The sequence below is a fragment of the Myotis yumanensis genome, unplaced genomic scaffold, assembly GCF_028538775.1.
Source record: "Myotis yumanensis isolate MYYU_CA2020_CCGP unplaced genomic scaffold, mMyoYum1.0.hap1 SCAF_18, whole genome shotgun sequence".
NCBI classification, from domain to species: Eukaryota; Metazoa; Chordata; class Mammalia; order Chiroptera; family Vespertilionidae; genus Myotis; species Myotis yumanensis.
Genome location: NW_027223769.1, coordinates 39834032 through 39853661, shown reverse-complemented (window position 1 = coordinate 39853661; position 19630 = coordinate 39834032). Strand labels below are relative to the sequence as shown.

Genomic DNA, 19630 nt, shown 5'->3' with positions numbered 1-19630 from the left:
CCTGGCCGGTGTGGCTCGGTTGTGCGCCATCCCATGCACTGAAAGGTTGCTGGTTCGATTCTTGGTCAGGGCACAGACCCAGGGTTCGGGTTTGATCCCCGGTACTGGAGGCAACTGATCCTTGTTTCTCTCTCCCATTGATGTTTCTCTCTTCCTCTCTCGCTCTAAAAAATAAATAAAATTAAAAATAAATCAGTAAAACCACTTTGCAGCCCAAACCCTGGCAGCGCCGACCCACAGCCCCGTAGGCAGCCTTTACTTCGCCCTACGTGGACCCCACTCCGCACACCAGACAGCCTCGGGGACGGACAGACAGGGACGGAGGACACACTTCAGGGGACGCTCCTCAGACCCAGTCATCATCGCACACAGAGAGACACAGAACCTTCTGGAAGACTCCGGCTGTGGGTGCTGGAAGATGTTAACTCTGGATTTCTGGGGCTTTTCCTTCGAAGGTGGTGTGGGCCTTGCCGGCAGGCTCACCCATCCTGGCGAGTGGATTGCGCGTCCAGCTCTGTCTGGTGTCGCATCAGGGCCCCAGCTCCTGAAAGTCCGCTCCCCCTCACAATCCTCCCAGGAATCGGAATGTGATGGTGGGGGCGACTTTCCTCTCTAAAGAGGGCCTGACCCATTCCTGTTCATGGCTTGTTCTCCATCTTTCTGCTGCCTTTGGCAGGTAGGAACCTATATTCTCCTGGAAGAATAAGAAGTTTAATGGGAGTGACTCCCACGTGAGAACCAATCCAGCCGCCCATCCATTCATGGAGCACATCTTTAATGAGCACCTGCTACGTGCCAGGCCCTGAATTCTGAGCTGAGCGAGGACACCCATCGGCAGGCACTCAAAAAAAAAGCGACCACAGGAGTGGGCTCGTGTGGGCATTTAAAAACTCGGAGCGGGAGCGATGGCTGCAGCAGGCATTCCGGCTCATCCTCGGGTTCGTTCGTGTGCGCAGCGAGCAAAACCTCGGAGCAGCCACACTGCTTCACCACCAACACTGAGAGCCATCTCCGGGGATTCTCAGTTTCTGTGTTGTGTTCGTCCACGTTGTCTAACTTCTTATAGCAAACGGGTGCTTCGCTCTCATAATCAGAGAAAAGCCAATCAAGTTACCCCGTCGCCCTGTTCCTGGGGACAGGGGTGGCGATGCCAAGCGCCAGAGCAGGTGTGGGGTAGGACGGTGCCTCCCCCGCTGGGAGCGGAAATCTGCACGATTTGGGGAAGTAGCTGAGCACACGTGGCAAAGGTGCGGGGGCAGCTGCCGGCTGACGGGGGAACGAGCCACACCTGCGCACACGTGTCCGTGGCAGCCCCGTGGGCCGGCGTGGAGAGATTATATACATTGTGGTTCATTCCCCCAGGGAAAGCTCCACAGCAATTAGGACAAGCCCCCTCCCCACCAAGTGCACCAACAGGGGGAAATATTTTTTTAAAATATATTTTCATTGATTTCAGAGAGGGAGAGAGAGAAACATCAATGATGAGAGAGAATCAGGGATCGGCTGCCTCCTGCAGGCCCCACACCGGGGATGGAGCCCCAAACCCAGCACATGTCCTTGACCGGAATCAAACCCAGGACTCTTCTGATCACAGGCTGATGCTCTATCCACTGAGCCACACCAGCCAGGGCACCAGGGGAAAATCTTAAAAACAATGTTGAAAGAGAAGAAGTGGTGGGAAGACGGGCCAGGTTCGAGTGCATTTATGTGAATTTTTCAAATGTTCTAACAATTGATTGCTTGCGGATCCAATGAGAAGTGATAAAAGTGTAGAAATGCGTGTGGGAGCGGTGCACCCCGACCTCAGGGAAGGGATGGGGGGTCCCTGAGGAGGAGAGAGCCTGGGGGCTCCCCCTGGGTCTGTAACATCGTATCTCTTCTCAAAAGTGCCCTGGAGCCCATGCCCAGCACTCCCCTCCCGAAACCACTGGGACCTCAGACCCACCTTCCGCTTGATGGTGGCGAAAGCCCTTTGGGACGGGGTCTCTGTGTCCCCTTCCGCCTGGTGTCCTCCCTCCCCCGCCCATTGTGACCCCCTCCTCCGGCTGCTCGCCCTTCCCCGCCACCACCCTCAGGGCCTCCAGCTCTGTGCTCCAGGCCCACCTGCGCCCCACCCCCACCCCCCACCCGCCTGCGGTGCAGGTGGAGGCCTGGGGAGGCCACACATGTGAGCAGGAGGGAAGCCGACCTCAGACTTGACCCTCACGGCAGTCAGATGCCGCACAAGTTTGGGGGTCGATCAGGAAAATGATTTAAAAGCGGGCAGACCTCAGGAGTCGCGTGGATAAAAGGCCGTGGAACGTGGACACCCTGGAACAGGATGCAGCCGTGAAAAAGGGGCATCGCGCACCCTCTGAGACAACAGGGAGGCCGGGGAGAGCCTCGGGCCCCGTGAAGCCAGCCGGTCGGGGACAGACAAGGGTCCCACGATCGCACTCACATGTGGAATCTAAGCAGCAGAATAAACGGATGCTCAGAGTGGACCCAGGGAAGCAGGGAACAGGGTGCGGAACCTCAGGGAAGGCACGGAGGGAGGGTGGGCGGAGTGATCAACCAAAGACCTTGCGTGCATCTATGCATGGCCCATGGCACGGACAGTGGGGTGCTGAGGCCTGGGGCGGGGGCCGGGGGGGCTGGAGGGAGCCAATGGGGATAAAGGGGGACATACGTAATACTTTCAACAATAAAGAATTTTTAAAAAACACCTCCCCCCAATAAAATAAAATAAAAGCGGGCGGAGGGAGTGTGCATTCAGTAAAGGATGCCATTGCCCCGTCTGAGGCTCCGGGGACACAGCCGGGAGCCTGGGAACCTGAGCACCTTCGAGGCTCTGGAGTCCAACTTGGAATCGGATGAGGCAGGGAAATGGACGCTCGCTGCCCACAGAACGCAACTGTCTGTGGGCGCAGGCACTGGGCTGTCCACAGCAAACTGCATGAAAGACTCTGCTGTCCCCCGCGGATCAGCTACCACGCGGTTTGGCCTGCAGGCTCCTAAGGCTGCTACTCCTGGCCGCCCGCTGGCAGGCCGCCTCGCGGGACAGAGGACCGCCCGGCCTGGATGGCGCGTGGGATCAAACGGGACAATTCTTTCCGAAACTGCGTCCTCGGTGGCAACTGAGACCCGTGATCAGCGAATGAGAGGGTCGCGGCGGGGATGGAAACGGTCTTCCCACAACGTCCAAGGTAGGAACGCGACTTGCATCTCAGACTGCGGTGGGCGAACGCGAGGCCAGGTGAGCTGACTCGACGGGATCGGATTAGCTTGTCCCTTCCCATCGCCGCCCGGAGCCGAGGCCCAGTTTGGCCAGAATAAACCCCGACGTGGTTTGCCTGTGGGTCAGAGCACAGACGTGACCTCGGGAGCTCCAGACCCAAAAGCGTCCCCCAGCTGGAGGTGTGGCCCCCAGACCGAGTCCACAGGAACCTCCGCAGCACGTTGCCCACCTGGTATGAGGACCTCCCTGGACCGGTGAGGGGTCCGCACGGGAAGACGCCATCGGTGACCCTCCATGACAACGCCACCCCAAAGGGCAGGTCTCTCCGCGGGCACGGGGCAGACGTGAGAGCGGCTCTGGGGGGTCGAGGTGGCTCCCCCGCGCTGGGGCCCGCGCTGAGGGCGGTGCGTCGTCATGGCTGGAGCAGACGTCTGTTTCTCCGTCTCTAACACAGGGAGACACACTAGGGCCACGCGGCCTCCTCCTGCGGTCCTTCATGTGTGTGGTGAGCATCAGTCCGCCCAGGAGGACCCCACCCGGCCTTTCACCATGTCTGTCCCGGGTGCCTGGCCGCAGCGGGTCTAGCTGAATCGCAGACAGAAATGACTTGGCAGATGGGCAGAGAGCCGACCGGCGAGGGGCCCCGGTCTGTACTGACCACAACCCATGGAGGGAAACCCTGCCTACCGTGGCCCTCGGGTTTCTGGCCGAGCCACAGAAAATATCTTTTTCTTTCTTGTTAATCCTCACCCGAGGATATTTTTCTATTGCTTTTTAGAGAGTGAAAGGGAAGGAGAGAGAGGGAAATGTCGATGTGAGAGAGACATGGATTGGTTGCCTTTCACACACGCCCCTACCAGGCCGAGGATGGAGCCTGTAACTGAGGTACGTGCCCTTGACCAAAATTGAACCCACGACCCTTCAGTCCCTGGGCCAATGCTCTAACCATTGAGCAACCGGCCAGGGTGAGCCACAGGCAATATGGACTCCTCCAAATTCACTTCCCACCAGGACGTACCCTTCACCAGCAGATTCAGCGTCGCCCGTGGCAACACTGTCGTTTAGAAAGACGGACTTCCAGAAACGCAGCGTTCCGGCTACTTGAGACACCCGCCTCTCAGCTCGTCACACTCTGGGAGACCCACAACCTGAGGCTGCCGGGCGACCTGGAAATTAACGTTCACCCCAATCCTGCTTTCCGACCCCTGTGACCTCCCTCGTGTCAAGCTCCCAAACTTGTAAGAAAACTTTGAAAATAGGAATGGTTTCGGTGCCATCTTTTTGCACAGAAAATGCCCAATGGAAATGAACCACTTTTAGGATTTTTTGCAAGTCACCTGCAAGCGATCACGTGAAAAATTCAGCTGAAATGGCCTGGCCGGCGTGGCTCAGTGGTTGAGCGTCGACCTATGAACCAGGTCAGGGTTCCATTCCCGGTCAGGGCACATGCCCAGGTTGCGGGCTCCATCCCCAGTAGGGGGCGTGCAGGAGGCAGCCGATCCATGACTCTCTCTCATCATTGATGTTTCTCTCTCTCTCTCCCTCTCCCTCTCCTCTCTGAAATCAATAAAAATTTAAAAAAAAATTTTCACCTGAAATGGAAGAACTGCTGACGGGTGTCATTCGCAGTCATATGGCATTGCCTGGAGATTTAGGACAGTTTTATTAGGAAACGGTATTAAACTTGTCTCCAACTTCCTACAAATACGACACATTGGAAATGGCTTTTTCTTTCTACATCAGGCAGATCTTTTACAAGATGAGATAAAAATACCAAGTCGGAAACAAGTTGATTTATTTGCTCATTCACCCTCCCCTTTACGAACCCATTCACACGCCAAAGCCTTGTGAGAAAGGAAGACGGTTGTCGAGGCCGCCACGTTGAGACGGTCAACACGCGTGCCGTGAACCGCGTACGCCAGGCCTCCTCCGTGAGCCGACGGCGGCGACTCCACCGGTGGCCGGGGTCCGAGCTCGGATGATGTCACGGCCTGGGCTGCGTGTGACTTTACTTGGCATTTCCTTCTCCCGAGGAGAGTTCAGGCCACGCTGCTGAGATCTCCAGACAGATCCCCTTCAGGTGGGGGAGGCGCGAGCCGGGCACTGTGAGACGAGGCCGCAGAGCCTGCTCTCTCCGGGCCGGGGTGGCATCGAGGCCGCCCCGGAGCTCTGTCAGCGGAGAGCCTGGAGCTCCCAGAAGCGTGAAGTCAGAACCGAGAACTCGGCGCAGCCGCGTTCAGCGTTGGCTTCTAAGGCCAATGAGCAGACACAGCGCATGGAGCCAGCTGTCTCAAAGACAGTGTTACCTTTATTAAAAACGGGCAGACGTAGCAGCACTTGGAACAAGTTCATAAAAGGCATTGTACATTGTCAACTGATAGAGAGCGTGGAGGGCGGGCCCCGCGAGGCTGGCCGTGGCCCCGCGTCATGGCGCCCGCCCCGCCTGCCCCTCAGCACCGAGCGCCCAGGACCGGAGGCCGCGCTCCTCAGCTTCGCCCTGGGGTCTGGGAGAGTCGGTCAAGTCTAGCAGCGCCCTCCTAGCAGCATCGAGTGGTCGTGTCTGGAGGTGGCTGGTGAACTTGACCCACTGATCACACAATCGAGGCCTCGAGACGACACTCCCGTCCAGTGCCGTCCTCAGGAGCCCTGCTCGCGCCTGAAGCTGAGGCGGCCTCCGGGGCGCGGACGGCAGGCACTTGGGCACCACTGTCTTTGGTGAGGAGCCTGGTGGGTCACTCGGTCTCCGGCTCGCCGCTCTGCTTCTTGCCGCTCGGCGGGGGGGTGAGGAGCCCGGATGGGAGGGGAGAAACCCTATTCTGTTCCGACAATATGGCTTTCTTGGCTTGTGCTTTGTCCTGCAGACAAGAGCAGAGTGTTACCACGGGAGCAAGTGTGTCTGGGCGTCACCGACTGTGTGCTGTGTCCTGTGGCGGCGAGTGAGGGGAAAATAGCAAAGAACCATCTAGAAGCCTGTGCTCAGCGCAGCGCCTGCCGAGTGACTCCCTCCTTGGAAAGGGGGGGGGGGGCGGGGGCGACTGACCAGCAGGTCCAGGCTGTTCAGGTGGGTCTGGATGTTGTGGGCGTCCTCAGGGGGCACGCCCCGGAACTGCTTCAGCTTCGAGCTCCCTGCCTCCCTGATGACCATGGCGAAGGGGACCATCCACTTGACGCACTTCTCGATGTCGCACCACTGGTACCCTGCGGAGGACACGCGGCGTCAGGCACCCAGGCAGCGGCTGGCCCGTCCGCCCCGCGAGCGCCCGGGGAGAGGCGCACCTGAGACCTTCTGCATCAGCTCCGAGGAGGAGAAGTGGTACAGGGCGGACGCGGCCAGGACGCCATAGGGGAACTCCAAGCAGCCCACGTCCAGCACGCAGAGGTCCAGGAGCTGCGGGGACAGAGCACTGAGCAGGCGGCCACACGCCTCCGCGGGCCACGGGCGGCCGGGGGCGGGGGGACGGGGGCAGGCACCCCAGGCCGCGGCACCGACCTCTGCGATCTGGATGAAGACGTGCTGGGGATACTGAGGCAGGAGCACCTCGTACATGTCGTTCAGGTAGGCCACCTGCATGTACACGTTCAGCCAGGACACGATGGTCAGGGGACTTAGCTGCCACTTGAGAGCCTGAGGGAAGAGGAAGGAAGACATTTCTGCCCGATTGTCCTCCAAGGAGCTGACCATGCGGCCGACCCCGGCCACCGGGTCCCGCGGGGGGGCGCCGGCAGACGCACTGGCCGGGGCGGGGTGCTGTGCGCAAAGCGCTGAGGAGGGAGGCGCGCCCACCTTCATGATGATCAGCTCCATGGTGAGGATGTCGTCTCCCGAGCAGGCCCCGTCCGTGACGTACGCAAACTGGTGCAGCTTCGGAGGGTAGATTTCCTGAGGGAAGCAGCCGCTACTAGCAACAAGCCCCTCTCTGCCGGTTCAACTATTAATAGCGACCGAAGTCATTCCCACTGTGCCGGCAGGGAAGGAGGGGGTGCACGGCAGGGAAGGAGGGGGTGCACGGCAGGGAAAGAGGGGGTGCACGGCAGGGAAGGAGGGGGTGCACGGCAGGGAAAGAGGGGGTGCACGGCAGGGAAGGAGGGGGTGCACGGCAGGGAAGGAGGGGGTGCACGGCAGGGAAAGAGGTGGTGCATGGCTGGGAAAGAAGGGGGTACATTCCTGGGATAAATGCGGAGCCACTCCAGGGGTTCATACTGCGTTAAAGGGAAAGAAATGAAACACCCACCCTCACCAACCAGTCAATCAATCAAACTTCTCCTCGCTGGGAAGAGTCTGAAACTTTCATCTTGCCCAATACTTTGAGCAGCATCTTCAGAAGCTGGGCTCGTCCACTCTGTCCTCACACCCCAACTGCAATCCTTAGGTCAGGGCTAACCTCTCCGCTTATCGGACTACGTGACCCTGAGCATGTCATGCACGCACCGCTTCTCGCCCTTCCTGGTTCATTTTTAGGGTTGTGTGTGGGGGTCAGCTTTAGAAGGCCTCACATGGGACAATGTGGGGTGTGCACGCAGACAAGCAGTGGGCCTCGCCCCAATCTCGGGGGCGCTAGGGGCCGCGTGAGCCCCGCCCCGGGCGCCCGCAGACCACGCACCTCCAGCTTGGCGGCGATGAATAAGGACGAGATGCCGATGAGCTGCAGCAGCGTCTTGACGATGTCGTGCTGCGTGGCCATGTAGCGGTCGAAGAAGTCCTGCGCCAGGTAGAACGTCTCCCTGTGCAGCTTGTACACCTCGCACACCTGCCGGAACAAGGGCGTTCACACCGGCTGCTGAGGGAGCAGGAAGGGCAGAGGCCGCCCGAGCTACGGAAGGACAGACCGAGGGAGACGTGTGCTTCCCTGAAAGGACCCCCTGCTTGCCCCTCAGCACAGGCACAGGAAGGGGACACGGAGGAGCGAGCTGCCATTGGCAACCAGCTCGGAGCGCGCTCAGGCGGGCCAGCAGCCTGTCACAAACGCTGGGATCTGCTCCGAGCGCTGCCCTGTGAGTTCCATCCCGACTTGAAAGCACCGGCTATTTCCTCACAGCGGGCGAGCTCAGTCAGCTGACAGCTGAGGGCACGTCTGGGTAAAGTCTACACATCCCACCCCGGCCGGGAGCTCAGCTGGTTGGAGCATCATCCCCACACACCAGGGCGGGTCCCAGGCAGGACACATACAAGAACCAACCAATGGCTGTATCAGCAAGCGAATAACACATCCATGTCTCTCTCTCTCTCTCTCTCAATCAGTAATACATTTAAAGGAAGAAAATAAAAATAAAAAATAAGAAAGACTATAAGTGTCCAAGCTCTCCTGCAGAAGAGGCAGAGCTCCGGAAAGCGGAGTGAAGGCTCCAGGCTGCGGTTAGGCTCTCGCTCGGACAGACGGTCTCAACTACAAACTCGGGACAGTGTCAGCCTCAGAGGCTCGGGCTGTGCCAGTAGACGAAGCCCCGGGCTGGGAGCACAGAGGTCCCCGCCAGCCGGGCCGCGGCTCACCTCCATCAGCCAGTCCAGGAGGATGGCGCGCATCTTCGGCTGCAGGAGAGGGTGCCGCTGCAGCAGGTGCTGGTCCCGGAGGTACATCTGCTCCTTGTTTAACATGATTCTCCAAACCTCCTCTCGGTTGGCCCAGCTACAGGACACACCAGTGAGGACAGACGGGGTCAGCGTGCACCCGCCACGCCGCGTGGACCGTGGGGCGCAGGGCAGGCACTCACTTCAGCAGAGGCAGGGGCGAGGCTCTGGGGGGCCTGGCGCCGGGGGGCTTGTGTGCGGAGATGGGGTACACCAGCTCGTTGTCGTCCTTGTCCGGCGTGGGGATCAGGGAGCACGCGTTCTCACAGGCTGCGCTGCCGGCCCATGGCTGGGGAGGAAAAGCAGGTTGGTAAGCGCTGGCTGGGCCCGCTACTTCCACAGGTAGTGGAAGGGAGCCCACACGTCTCCCCCCAGGACAGCAGCTCAGGGCGAAGGAGACAGGCCCGCCAGGGCCCCAGCGTTCTGTCCCTCCGGCACAGCCTGGGAGCCTATGGACACGAAGTCCATGTCTAGGAAAGCGAGCAGGTCAGCAGCATCTTATCCTCCGATCATCCTTCTCACACGAGGTCTGAGCAGCGAAGGGATGCAGGAGGCGTAAGACACAACAAACGCTCTTACGTTTTCACCAACGAAAAGCACACAGGCCCACGTGCAGCTAGCAAGACGCTGGGCATGGCCACTGCAGGGCACTGTGGGTCACTCAGTCAGGAGTCAGAGGTTTGTTTTTTTTATCAAGTACAACTCAGCTAGGAACATTTCTTAGAAGGGGAAGGTAGAGTTTCCGATGAACATTTTGACATGACCACCCCCATTCACAAGCATAGACAGAAAGTGTAAATTGCCACCTATAGTTAAAGTCTCCCCATTTTCAAGCACCACGTCACCTCAAACGTGACAAGTCCATGGGCTGCAGGGCCCAAGCATATTATGTCACGGGGACCTTGTTTTCAACTCAAAACAGAAAAAGGCTGCCTGCCCAGCTAGACCCAGTCGAGCTGCGGTCACAGGTTACACTGAGAAGCCCTCGGAGGTGGGTGGGGCCCAGAGACCCCCCCGCAGACCCAACTCCTGCCCCAGGCCGTGCACTGGGGAGCAAGACCCAAATAAGGGGAAGTGAAGACGCCATCATTAGACCCCAAACAACAGGCGTTGCTTTGAAAGATGCCAGAACTGAATTTTACTCAGCTTTCGATGTCTGGAAAATACTCAGGTCATTTGCCATTTAGGGAATTTTCTTTTCAAAACTGTCATCCTATTCTCAAAAAGCCTGACTGATTAAAAATGTTTGTTAGATGTATTGGGGTAACACTGGTTAGTAACTTTACGTAAATTTCAGGCGTACAACGTTCTGACACCTGCCTGCCCATGCGAGCTCCCTACCCAAGGTCTAGACCCGTGGTCGGCAAACTCACTAGTCAGCAGAGCCAAATATCAACAGTACTTCTTCAAAACAGACTCGCCCAGGCCAAAAACCGACTTCTGCGCATGGGCCACAAAGTTTCAATCGCACTGTACGTGCGCCCACACGTGGTATTTTGTGGAAGAGCCACACTCAAGGGGCCAAAGAGCCGCATGTGGCTCGCGAGCCGTGGTTTGCCGACCACGGGTCTAGATCCTCCCACCGCTGGTCAGGGCCTGTGTTTGCCCCTCACACCTGTCCTGCTCCCCACCCCTCCCCCTCTGGTAGCCCCCATCCTGCTGTCTGTACAGGACTGATTCCGTCAATCATAAGGTGGCGATTTTGTTGACGATCCGGCAGGTGACGATGCTGCGGGCACGGAGGCCTCAGGAAGCCTGACCCTCCTGGTGTTCAAGGCCGAGACTGTTAACGTCAACCAGAGGGAGAGACACCCGAGGTGCCTGTAAGTGAACGTGGGAGCGTGCGCTCCCGGTCTCCCCATCACAGCCCACCCGCCGGCCGCTTTCGCAGGAAGCCAGAGCCCTTTCAGGGTCGGAGTCCGGCCGGGCAGAGCCCTTCTCCCCAGGAGCACAGACGGGCATGCAGATGCACGGCGGCCTTGCCACAGCCCAGAGGCCACCCCTCTCCCGCCGGGTCTAGGGTGCTGGGGGTCTTTCCTTCGCTCAGAACTCAGAAAGGGTTTGGTTGCTCTTCCTCCAGGAATGAATTTGAGGTCCGAAGGCAGGAGCTGGGAGCCGCCCCCACCCCGGTGCTGGAGCAGCCGAGAGCAGGCCTTTGGACAGGAACCGGCAACAGTTTCCGACCTGCAGCTCAAACTCGTGACAAGCGGACACACGGCTCCCAAAGGTGGCCTCTGCGGGAGGCAGGGCCGGGAGCAGACAGCACAGTCTGTTCGGAAACGCCAGCACCTACCCGGCCGCAGGAGGCAGCCCAGTCTGATGCAGGAAGGAAGGGGAGCACATGGGCCGCTCCTGACCGCTCCAAGACCCGACTCCTTGGGCCGCTTTCAATTAAGAACAGAACTCCCCGGTGCAGAATCATGTTCTGAGAACAGCCAGAAAGCCCCGGGTTCCACTTCCATACCAGTCGCTTCACGTGCAAAAGATCAAACATCAGAATGGACACGTGAAGTGGACCCTAGGTAGAGGCCACTGTCATCAGGCCACGGTGGGAGTGGGCGGGTCCCGTGGCCCCAGGAAGCGGTTGCACGGAGTTTAAGGTGATGGCACAAGTAGCTCAAGGCTGTTGTCCTGGGCTGACCTAGGACACCCTGTGATTCTGTGTAATTCATGGGCAAAAAGGTTCCATTACCCAAAAACTCCAGCTGCGTAAATCAACCCCGAGAAATGGGAGACATCGATTGCCCCTAAGTAGCCGGATAACTTTCAAGCTATCCACTCTCCAAAATGTGCACAAACTCGTTATCATTCATCTCTGGACAAGCATGAAAATGCCTTCCGGTGAGAAATAATACGGCAATTCACAGAGCACAACTCCCAGCTCTGCGCAGTGGGCACAGGCCACAGCTCCGCCTCGGCACCCAGGCACCGCCCGGGCGGCCTTCAGAGCAGAAATCCTCTGAAACTCCAGGCAGCCGGCTGCATCCTCAGCTGAGAATCCCCATCCGAGCAAAGCACCATCCTGAACCCACCAAGCCGAGACCCACATCATAGAGCCACACAGGTCCCGCGCCTGCCCTGGCCGGCGTGCTCAGTGCTCAGTGCTCAGTGCTTAGAGGTTTGGCGCAGGAACCGGAGGGTCTCGGGCTCCATTCCAGTCAAGGGCACGTGCCTGGTTTGCAGGTTCCCAGGGCCCACGCAGAGGCAACCAATGGATGTGGCCCTCTCACATCAATGTTTCTCTCTCCTCCTCACCCCTCCCTTCCACTCTCTCTAAAATCAATGGGGACAATATCCTCCAGTGAGGATTAACCAAAAAGAACCCAAACAAAACACATACACACACACACACACACACACACACGCCAACTTGCTTGAAGATTTGTTTTAAGGAGAGAAAAAGGGAAGAACCTGGGATGCACTGTGTTACTTCCTGTCCTAAAATGAACTATTTCTTCTCCTACTAGAGAAGGACGTCTTCAACCCCTGGTTCACTATTCAGTGGAGTCAGCCCAGAAATGCTCACTCCCGGGCCTCCTGTGCAGGAACACTGTGAGGGCACTGTGCAGGCCCTCGCTCTCCCACGCCCAGCTGCCGGGCCCAGGAGTGACGCGCTGCCCACGGCTCACCTGGCCAGGCCCCCTGCCCTCGGCGCAGATGGGGTTCCCGCTCAGCTTCTACCTGTGGAGGGAGTCAGAGGCCTGACCGGCTAGTGTGGAGACAGGCAGCTCCCCCTGCTGCAGCCAGAACTACAGTCCGCAGCCATCTCTGAGGCAGAGAGATAATCCACGCCTGTTCTGCCAGGAACTTCTGATATTATAATGATATCATGCGCGTGCAGGCAATTTGGCGGGAAGTCCGTGAAGGAGGGGCGAGAGACATGAGCCAGTCGATAAAAAATATGTGTTGAGACACACTTACTACACACGGTGTTCCACTAACCCTCTGGCCTCCGCGGCCAGGCCGAGCCCCGGGCTGCAGTGACCACGACAGGCAACTGCTAGATGGGCTGGAAGACCTTCCAGAAGGAGGGACACAGTTTAAACCTGACCTACAGACAGATAGACAGACAGAAGGGGCCGGGGGGGCGGGGGGGGGCCCCTCAAGCCCCAGGAGGCGCAAGCACAGTGTGAATGGGGAGAAGCCGTTGATGGACCCACGCAGACCATCATCACAGCCACCCAGAGAGGGAGTCAGGAGCCCTCCCCGGGGCACGCGCCCACAGACCAGCCGAGGCCGACCGCCCCTGCTGCACGGGACTCTGGGGGAGGCTGCCCGAGGCTCGGTGTCCTCAGGGCAGAAAGGGGCGGACTGGGTCACTCCATGTCCATCCTGGTTCTTCCACACCATGAGGAACACAAGCCCCTCCCGGGAACTGAGGCCGCAGAGGCCCGTGTCCCCGACAGCAGGCACTGCTCAGCCCCAGGAGGCGGCCACCGAGAGAGCCTCGGGCCAGCGGCAGGACGGCACGAGACCCACGCACCCAGCAGGCACAGGCGCCCTCCCGGGCGGTCCCCCGGCAGCATGGGAACCTACCTGATCGCCACAGGGGCCCCGCACGGTCCTGTCGATCTTGGCAATTTCTTCGTCTGGATCCTGCAGAAACTACCGGGGCGACCCCCACCCGCAAGAAGACAGGCGAACAGCCCCGAGACAAAACACAGAGAGAAGGGAAAGGAAGCCGGTGAGGTTGTGAGCGGCTTAGCTTTTCTGCACCCGCCGACCGCCCCTGGGGCACCCCCTGTCCACACCCCCAGGGGCAGAGCCCAGACCGGTCCCCAGGTGGGACGGGCCGGCGCCCCCACCTGCCCCCTTTGTGCTCACCACGGCCACATTGGCCTTCCTCTTCCTGGAGTGCGCCGAGGCTTCGGGGCCGCTCTCCTCCTTCCCGGTGTCCGGCTCCTGGGCATCCCTGCGAGGCCGGCCGGGGGGCAGAGGTGAGGGCCAGCTGCCCCCCACAGTGTGGCCCCTCCCCCCCGCCGCACCTACCCCCCCTCGTTCCCACAGTGGCCGGGCCACTCACCTCTCCCTGCTCTCCCTCGGCATGGCGGGGCTCGGGGCGGACCTCAGGCCTGGGGGGCACGAAGCGGGCAGCGGGGTGAGGACGGCCCGCGGAGGGGGCCGGGGCCAGGGCCGGCGGCGTGCCCCGGACACCCCTCCCCCTCCCGCGCGGCAGACACGGCGGCGGGAGCCTCCCGGGCCGGCCGGGAAAATGGCCGATGGGCCGGGGTGGTTTGTCACCCGTGGCGCCCCCAACAGCCCGCGGATACCGGGTCCGAACTCGGGGTGGGGGGGCCCCGATGCCCCCCGAAAGCTCTGCCGGCCCATCGCCGCCCTCGGGGCCCGGGCTGCCTCAGTCTCCCCCTGGACACCTCCCCCGGCCCTCCCGGAGCCACCCTGCCCGGGCACCCCGCGCTGACGCCCCCGGGGACCCGGCGACCCGGCCGCGCCCCACCCCCACCCCACCCCGCCGGGCGCGGCCGGCCGGACCGGGCGCCCTCGCCCGCCGCGCCCTCCGCAGTCGCGCGGGGCCTCACCCGAAGCGGGTCCGCGACAGGCCGGCGGCACGCGCCGAGGCCGCAGGCGGCGGGCGGAGGGCGGGCGGGAGGCCGGCAGCGGGGCGGCGGCGGGCGAGCGCGCGGCGGTGGCGGGATCCGCGCCTGCCCCCTACACCGCGCTGGCGGTCGAGCCGGCTGCTCCTGCGCCCGGCGGAGAGCGGGACATTTAAAAATCTCTGCGCGCGGAACCGGCCCCCGGCCCGCCCTCGCGCCCTCCCGCCACCCTCCGCCCCGCCCCGCCGGCTCCGGGCCGGCCCAGCGCCGCCGTCCGCACCGCCCTCCGCGGCGCAGACTGGCCCAGAGGCCCGACCGTCGGGGGCGTGACCGGCGCCAGGCGGGGCCTGGGGGCGGGGCCAGCACTGCAGTGGGCGGGGCTAAGCGGCGGGGCCTGCGCGGAGGGGCGGGGCCAGCGCGGAGGGGCGGGGCCTCGTGACAGGGCCTGCGCGCCGTGGGGGCGGGGCCCAGTGACAGGGCCTGCGCGGGGCGGGACGCGGGAGGCCGGCTGGCGCGCGCGGCGGAGGGCGGAGCCCCGCCGGGTGGACGCGGCCAGAAGCCGCGTGGCCGGCGCGGGGGGGATGTAAACACGGCGGGTGGCGGGGGTTCGGGCCCGGCCGCAGTCCCGCCGGGTCGGCCCGCGGTTGGGGCTCGGGGCCGGTCCGCGAACGACCCGCCGTCCGTCCATCCATCCATCCGCCGGCCCTGCGCGCGCACTGTCCCTCCTTGCACGTCCTCCCCGCCCCCGAGACGCAGGGTTCCGGGCCCGGAATTGGGGCGGGGATGTGCCCAAGGTCACCGCGCCGGGTCGCTGGGCCTGGAGCCAAGGCCTCCCGCAGGCCTCGGGGTTGGGGGTGTCCCCTGAGGATCCGTTCTTCTTCCCGGACAGACCCCCGTCCACCCCTGCACGCGTCCATCCACCCATCCATTCATTGCACGGATCGTCCCGCACTTCCACGTGCGCGCCTGTCCCAGCAGCTGAGCAGCAGGAGGCCGCGCTGCCCGGTGGGGTTCCACGTGGCCCGCCCTAGCGGAAAGCATCGCGAGCGCTTCCATCAGCCTCCGGGTCCCATGCACACTCCCCGCCGGGCCTCCAAGAATCCCGGGAGCTGGCACTCAGCCCCTCAGCTCCCCCCCTCCGCTTTCCCACCCTCTGCCCTTTCTCAGCTCATGGCCCTGTGGCTTGCTGCCCCAGCTCCGGCCCCCTCGGCTCCCCCTCCTTCCGGAGAACTAGGAGGTTTCAGGGACCATTGACTCTCCAGCGCCCGGCTCGCCAGGCGGTCTCCCCCCTCCTGGCCCTGCTGTGGTTCCCCCACTCCCCATGCCTCTTGCTCCTTGGCTGCAGCCTTGTTGGGTGTCCCTCTCCCTGCCTTGTCTGGCTCGTTCACCCCGGTGTCCCCCAGATCTTGGCATACTGCCTGGAGGAAGGGAGACGCGTAAATCCTATTTGTGAGGGAATGCCTGGAAAAATAAACTCGGGTCAAACTTTCGAGGAGCTTACAAGTTAGGGAGAGAGGTAGGTCTAGATTCTAGAACAATCCTAGCTGGGAAGTACCTTCTAGAACAGCGGTTCTCAACCTGTGGGTCGCGAACCCTTTGGGGGTCGAACGACCCTTTCACAGGGTCACCTACGAACATCGGAAGACACATATATCATTACATATTGTTTTTGTGATTAATCACTATGCTTTAATGATGTTCAGTTTCTAACAATGAAAATACATCCTGCATATCAGATATTTACATGACGATTCATAACAGTAGCAAAATTACAGTGATGAAGTAGCAGCAAAAATAATTTTTTGGTTGAGGGTCACCACAACATGAGGAGCTGTATGAAAGGGTCGCGGCATTAGGAAGGTTGAGAACCACTGCCCTAGTAGAAGCTAGCGGAGGGCCCCTGAGCCCGCCTAGCCCCTCCTGAAGAGTCTCCGTCCTGTGTCGCTCACCCCCCTGCAGTCGCCTGGAAGTCTGAGCCTGGGTCTTGAAGACTAACTTGTGCCACCCCCAGGAGCCCCCTACTAGCAGGTGGCTGACCTTTCAGGGGCTCTGAGGTCAAGGCTGCTGAGGTGACCTGCTCGGGTTGGTTTAGGTAGGCATGGGACCCAGGCCCCTGACCTCCCAGCTCTGTGCCCTTTAGTAATGACGGTAACAGGTATCATAAACCAGAATTCCAAGATGGCAGCGTTGGGCTAATCCTTCAAAGGGTTATCTCACTTACATAATCCTATAACGTTGAGACCACGATTGTCCTATTTCGAGTAGGTAATTAAGCCAAGGTAATTAAGTGAGGTAACGCAGATGCACCACTTAGGATGGTGCCTGGCACAGAGTAGATGCTCAGTAAATGACAGTTATTGGAACAATGGTAGACACGAGTTTTCCTCAGTGGTTGCGGCCGTTGACGCTCGCACCAGCAGAGAATGAGAGTTCCGGGTGTTTCAGATCCTAGCCGATGTGTCCATCCACTGGGATAATGGAGAAATGAACATGGAATATTCATGCAATGGGATGCTATGCGAGAATAAGAAGAAAAACCGCAGAATCAGGCAGCAAAGGGGCTGAACCTCACAGACATAATGTGGAGGGAGAAGCCGGACACCAAAGCGCATTACTGTGTGATTCCATTCAATTGAAGTTTCATAAAAGGCAAAGCTGTGGCCACAGTGGTCAGACGGTAGTTCCCTCTGGGTGGGGATAATGACTGGGAGGGACCAGGGGACTTCTGGGTACTGCACATGCTTGCTTTTCTTTTTTAGATATATATTTTTATTGATTTCAGAGAGGAAGGGAGAGAGAGAGAGAAAGAGAGGGAGAGAGAGAGAGAGAAACATCAATGAGAGAGAATCATTGATTGGCTGCCTCCTGCACGCCCCACACTGGGGATCAAGCCCACAACCTGGGCATCTGCCCTGACCTGGATTTGAACCGTGACCTTCTGGTTCAGAGATCGATGCTCAACCACTGAGCCCCGCTGGCCAGGCCATGCTTAATTTATTGATCTGAGTGGTGGTGACAAGGCTGTGTAGATGCATACAAATTCACTGAGCTATCCATGAATTTGTGCACTTTACTTAGGGTACATTATACTTCAATAAACAACTGCATTTTTTTTTTCAAAAATATAATTAAAGCAAAGTAAAGCAAGATTTTAATAACTCCTACCCACTTGGGAGCTGGCCGTCAGTTGCAGCACAGAGCGATAAGGGCCGAGATGGGAAAATACTGGGACATGACTTCACATGGAGTTGGGGCATCCAACCTACTCCTGGGTGCCAAGAAGTCTGCCTGGAGGAAGGAAGGTTGGAAGGACGAACCGGTTTGGTAGAGGCAAAAGAAAAGGTATGTCTGAGGCAGCAGAAGCAGCTCCTCAAAGGCTTGGAGTAGCCTGGCCAGTGTAGCTCAGTGCTTGAGCATTGACCCAGGAACCAAGAGGTCGCTGGTACGATTTCTCGTCAGAGCACATGACCGGGTTGTTGGCTTGATCCCCGGTGGGGGGCGTGCAGGAGGCAGCCGATCGATGTTTGTCTCTCATCTTTGATGTTTCTCTCTTTCCCTCTCCCTTCCTCTCTTATTTTCAAAAAGACTTGGAGTATTCCGAAGTTACCAATGGCCACTCGCCCGGGCAGCTCAGCTGCGGGTTCTGAGTGCGCAGGCACTGGCTCAGCGTGGAGGGGGCGTGGACTGGACTGGAGGTGGCCAACCAGCTGCTGGCGGGAGGGCAGCACCTTGGCCATGAGATGTTGGGCAAGTTCCTTAACCTCTTGGTGCCCCAATTTCCCCACCTGTAAAACAGGGTGATCCACCCTCCAGGGTTGCTCTATGAGCACCCATAATGCGTTTGCCATAGCACCTAGCACAGAGTAAGTGCTCAATGCGTATTAACAATTATTCATAAAAGGTATTCAGGGGCATTTGCTTAGCTTTATACGTGACTCAGGCCCCGAGGATGGTGGACGGGTCAGGACGGGAGCCAGGATACCAGACTTAAGGAGAAGTCAGCTCATCAGAGAACGCTTCCCAGGTAGGATTCCTTAACAAGGGACCCCAGACAGACTTAGGCACTCTAACCACTGAGCCGAACCAGCCAGGGCCAGCCATACTCCTTCAGAGGCTCTGGTCAACTTAGAAAACACCAGTGAAGCCCTAGCCAGTTTGGCTCAGTGGATAGAACGTCGGCCTGAGGACCAAAGGGTCCTGGGTTCGATTACGGTCAAGGGCCCTCGGTTGTAGGCTCCTCCCTGGCCTGGGCCCTGATTGGGGCTCGTGCAGGAGACAACCCATCGATGTGTCTCTCTCACATCCATATTTCTCTCTGTCTCTCCCTCTCTCTTCCACTCTCTCTAAAAATCAATGGAAAAACATCCTCAGGTGAGGATTAACAAAGAACAACAAAAACTCCACTGAAGTCCGGCCGGTGTGGCTCAGAGGTTGAGCGTCGACCTGTGGTCAGGGTTCCATTCCCGTCAGGGCACAGGCCCAGGTTGTGGGCTCCACCCCCAGTGAGGGGCGTGCAGGAGGCAGTCGATCCATGATTCTCTCTCATCATGGATGTTTCTATCTCTCGCTCCCTCTCTCTTCCTCTCTGAAATCAATAAAAATATAATTTAAAAAAACTCCAGTGAAAGTTGAAATTGACCTTTAAAGTTAGCAGATGATAGAGCAATGGCTGACATGTACGGATTCGGTGCTAAGCTCAGGGTTGCCGGGAACAGAGGCTAAATTGAAGACACTTCAAGGAGCTGGGGGGTGTCACCAGGTGGGGGGGGGGGGCAGCTCTGCAGCAACACGGTACCCCTGCAGCCTGGGCTAAGACGCAAGAGGGCCCCCCTTTCGCTTAAATGTCCCTATTCTGGGTTTTCTGGAAACAGGCACAGCGAGGAGACGTGCAGGTGCAGGGGGCGGGGGAGGGCGTGGGGGGGGAATGATATCAGAGAGGTGAGACCTTGGCACCACCCTGCTGGTCAGGGACTCCCCGCTTCCCTTTAGGCACCTTGATCGGCAGGGGGTCTTGGCCAATCAGAGCACCACATTCCTGACCTCGCAATTGGTTCAGGGACAGACACGTGGCCCGAGCTGGGCCAATGAACATCCTCCGGTGCTGCTAACCTGACAGAGAAGTGGGCCTGGTAGCAGGACGCCATCTTGCCGCTCAGGGTGATGGGAAGCGGGCTTCTGATTGGTTGGGTTCCACTCAGGCTCAGGACTGGAGTCCTGGGAGGAAGTTCCCGGATGCTGGAGCCAGTGACGGGTCTCCTCGTGTGTCCCCGGCCTGTCGGGCTGGTTTCTCAGGAC

The 19630-nt window shown here is 59.6% G+C and overlaps 1 protein-coding gene across 2 annotated transcripts; it reads right to left on the bottom strand.

The window, feature by feature from the left end:
* Positions 1–5493: 5493 nt before the first annotated feature.
* On the bottom strand, positions 5494–14368 carry CCNE1 (cyclin E1). 2 transcript variants are annotated; one of them, XM_070397845.1, is made up of 12 exons: positions 14321–14368; positions 13807–13855; positions 13608–13695; positions 13320–13379; positions 8927–9072; positions 8706–8841; positions 7819–7965; positions 7002–7097; positions 6708–6842; positions 6494–6605; positions 6258–6415; positions 5494–6072 (listed from the first exon to the last, which is right to left on the bottom strand). In XM_070397845.1, exons 2-12 carry the CDS (start codon positions 13827–13829, stop codon positions 5950–5952), a joined length of 1224 nt encoding a protein of 407 aa, XP_070253946.1. In that variant the 5' UTR covers positions 13830–13855; positions 14321–14368; the 3' UTR covers positions 5494–5949. The 2 variants fall into 2 exon arrangements, with proteins under 2 accessions (XP_070253946.1, XP_070253945.1); XM_070397844.1 differs by having other exon boundaries at positions 13320–13388; positions 14321–14367.
* Between the last annotated feature and the right edge of the window lie 5262 nt (positions 14369–19630).

Excerpts from the sequence above, each read along its gene's own strand:
- CCNE1 (XM_070397844.1), bottom strand. The coding sequence starts at position 13,829 with ATGCCGAGGGAGAGCAGGGAGAG. Across the intron at positions 13,696-13,806 it reads CCGAGGGAGAGCAGGGAGAG|GGATGCCCAGGAGCCGGACA; the intron begins GTGAGTGGCCCG and ends CCGGCCTCGCAG. Across the intron at positions 7,098-7,818 it reads TCATCGCCGCCAAGCTGGAG|GAAATCTACCCTCCGAAGCT; the intron begins GTGCGTGGTCTG and ends TGCTTCCCTCAG.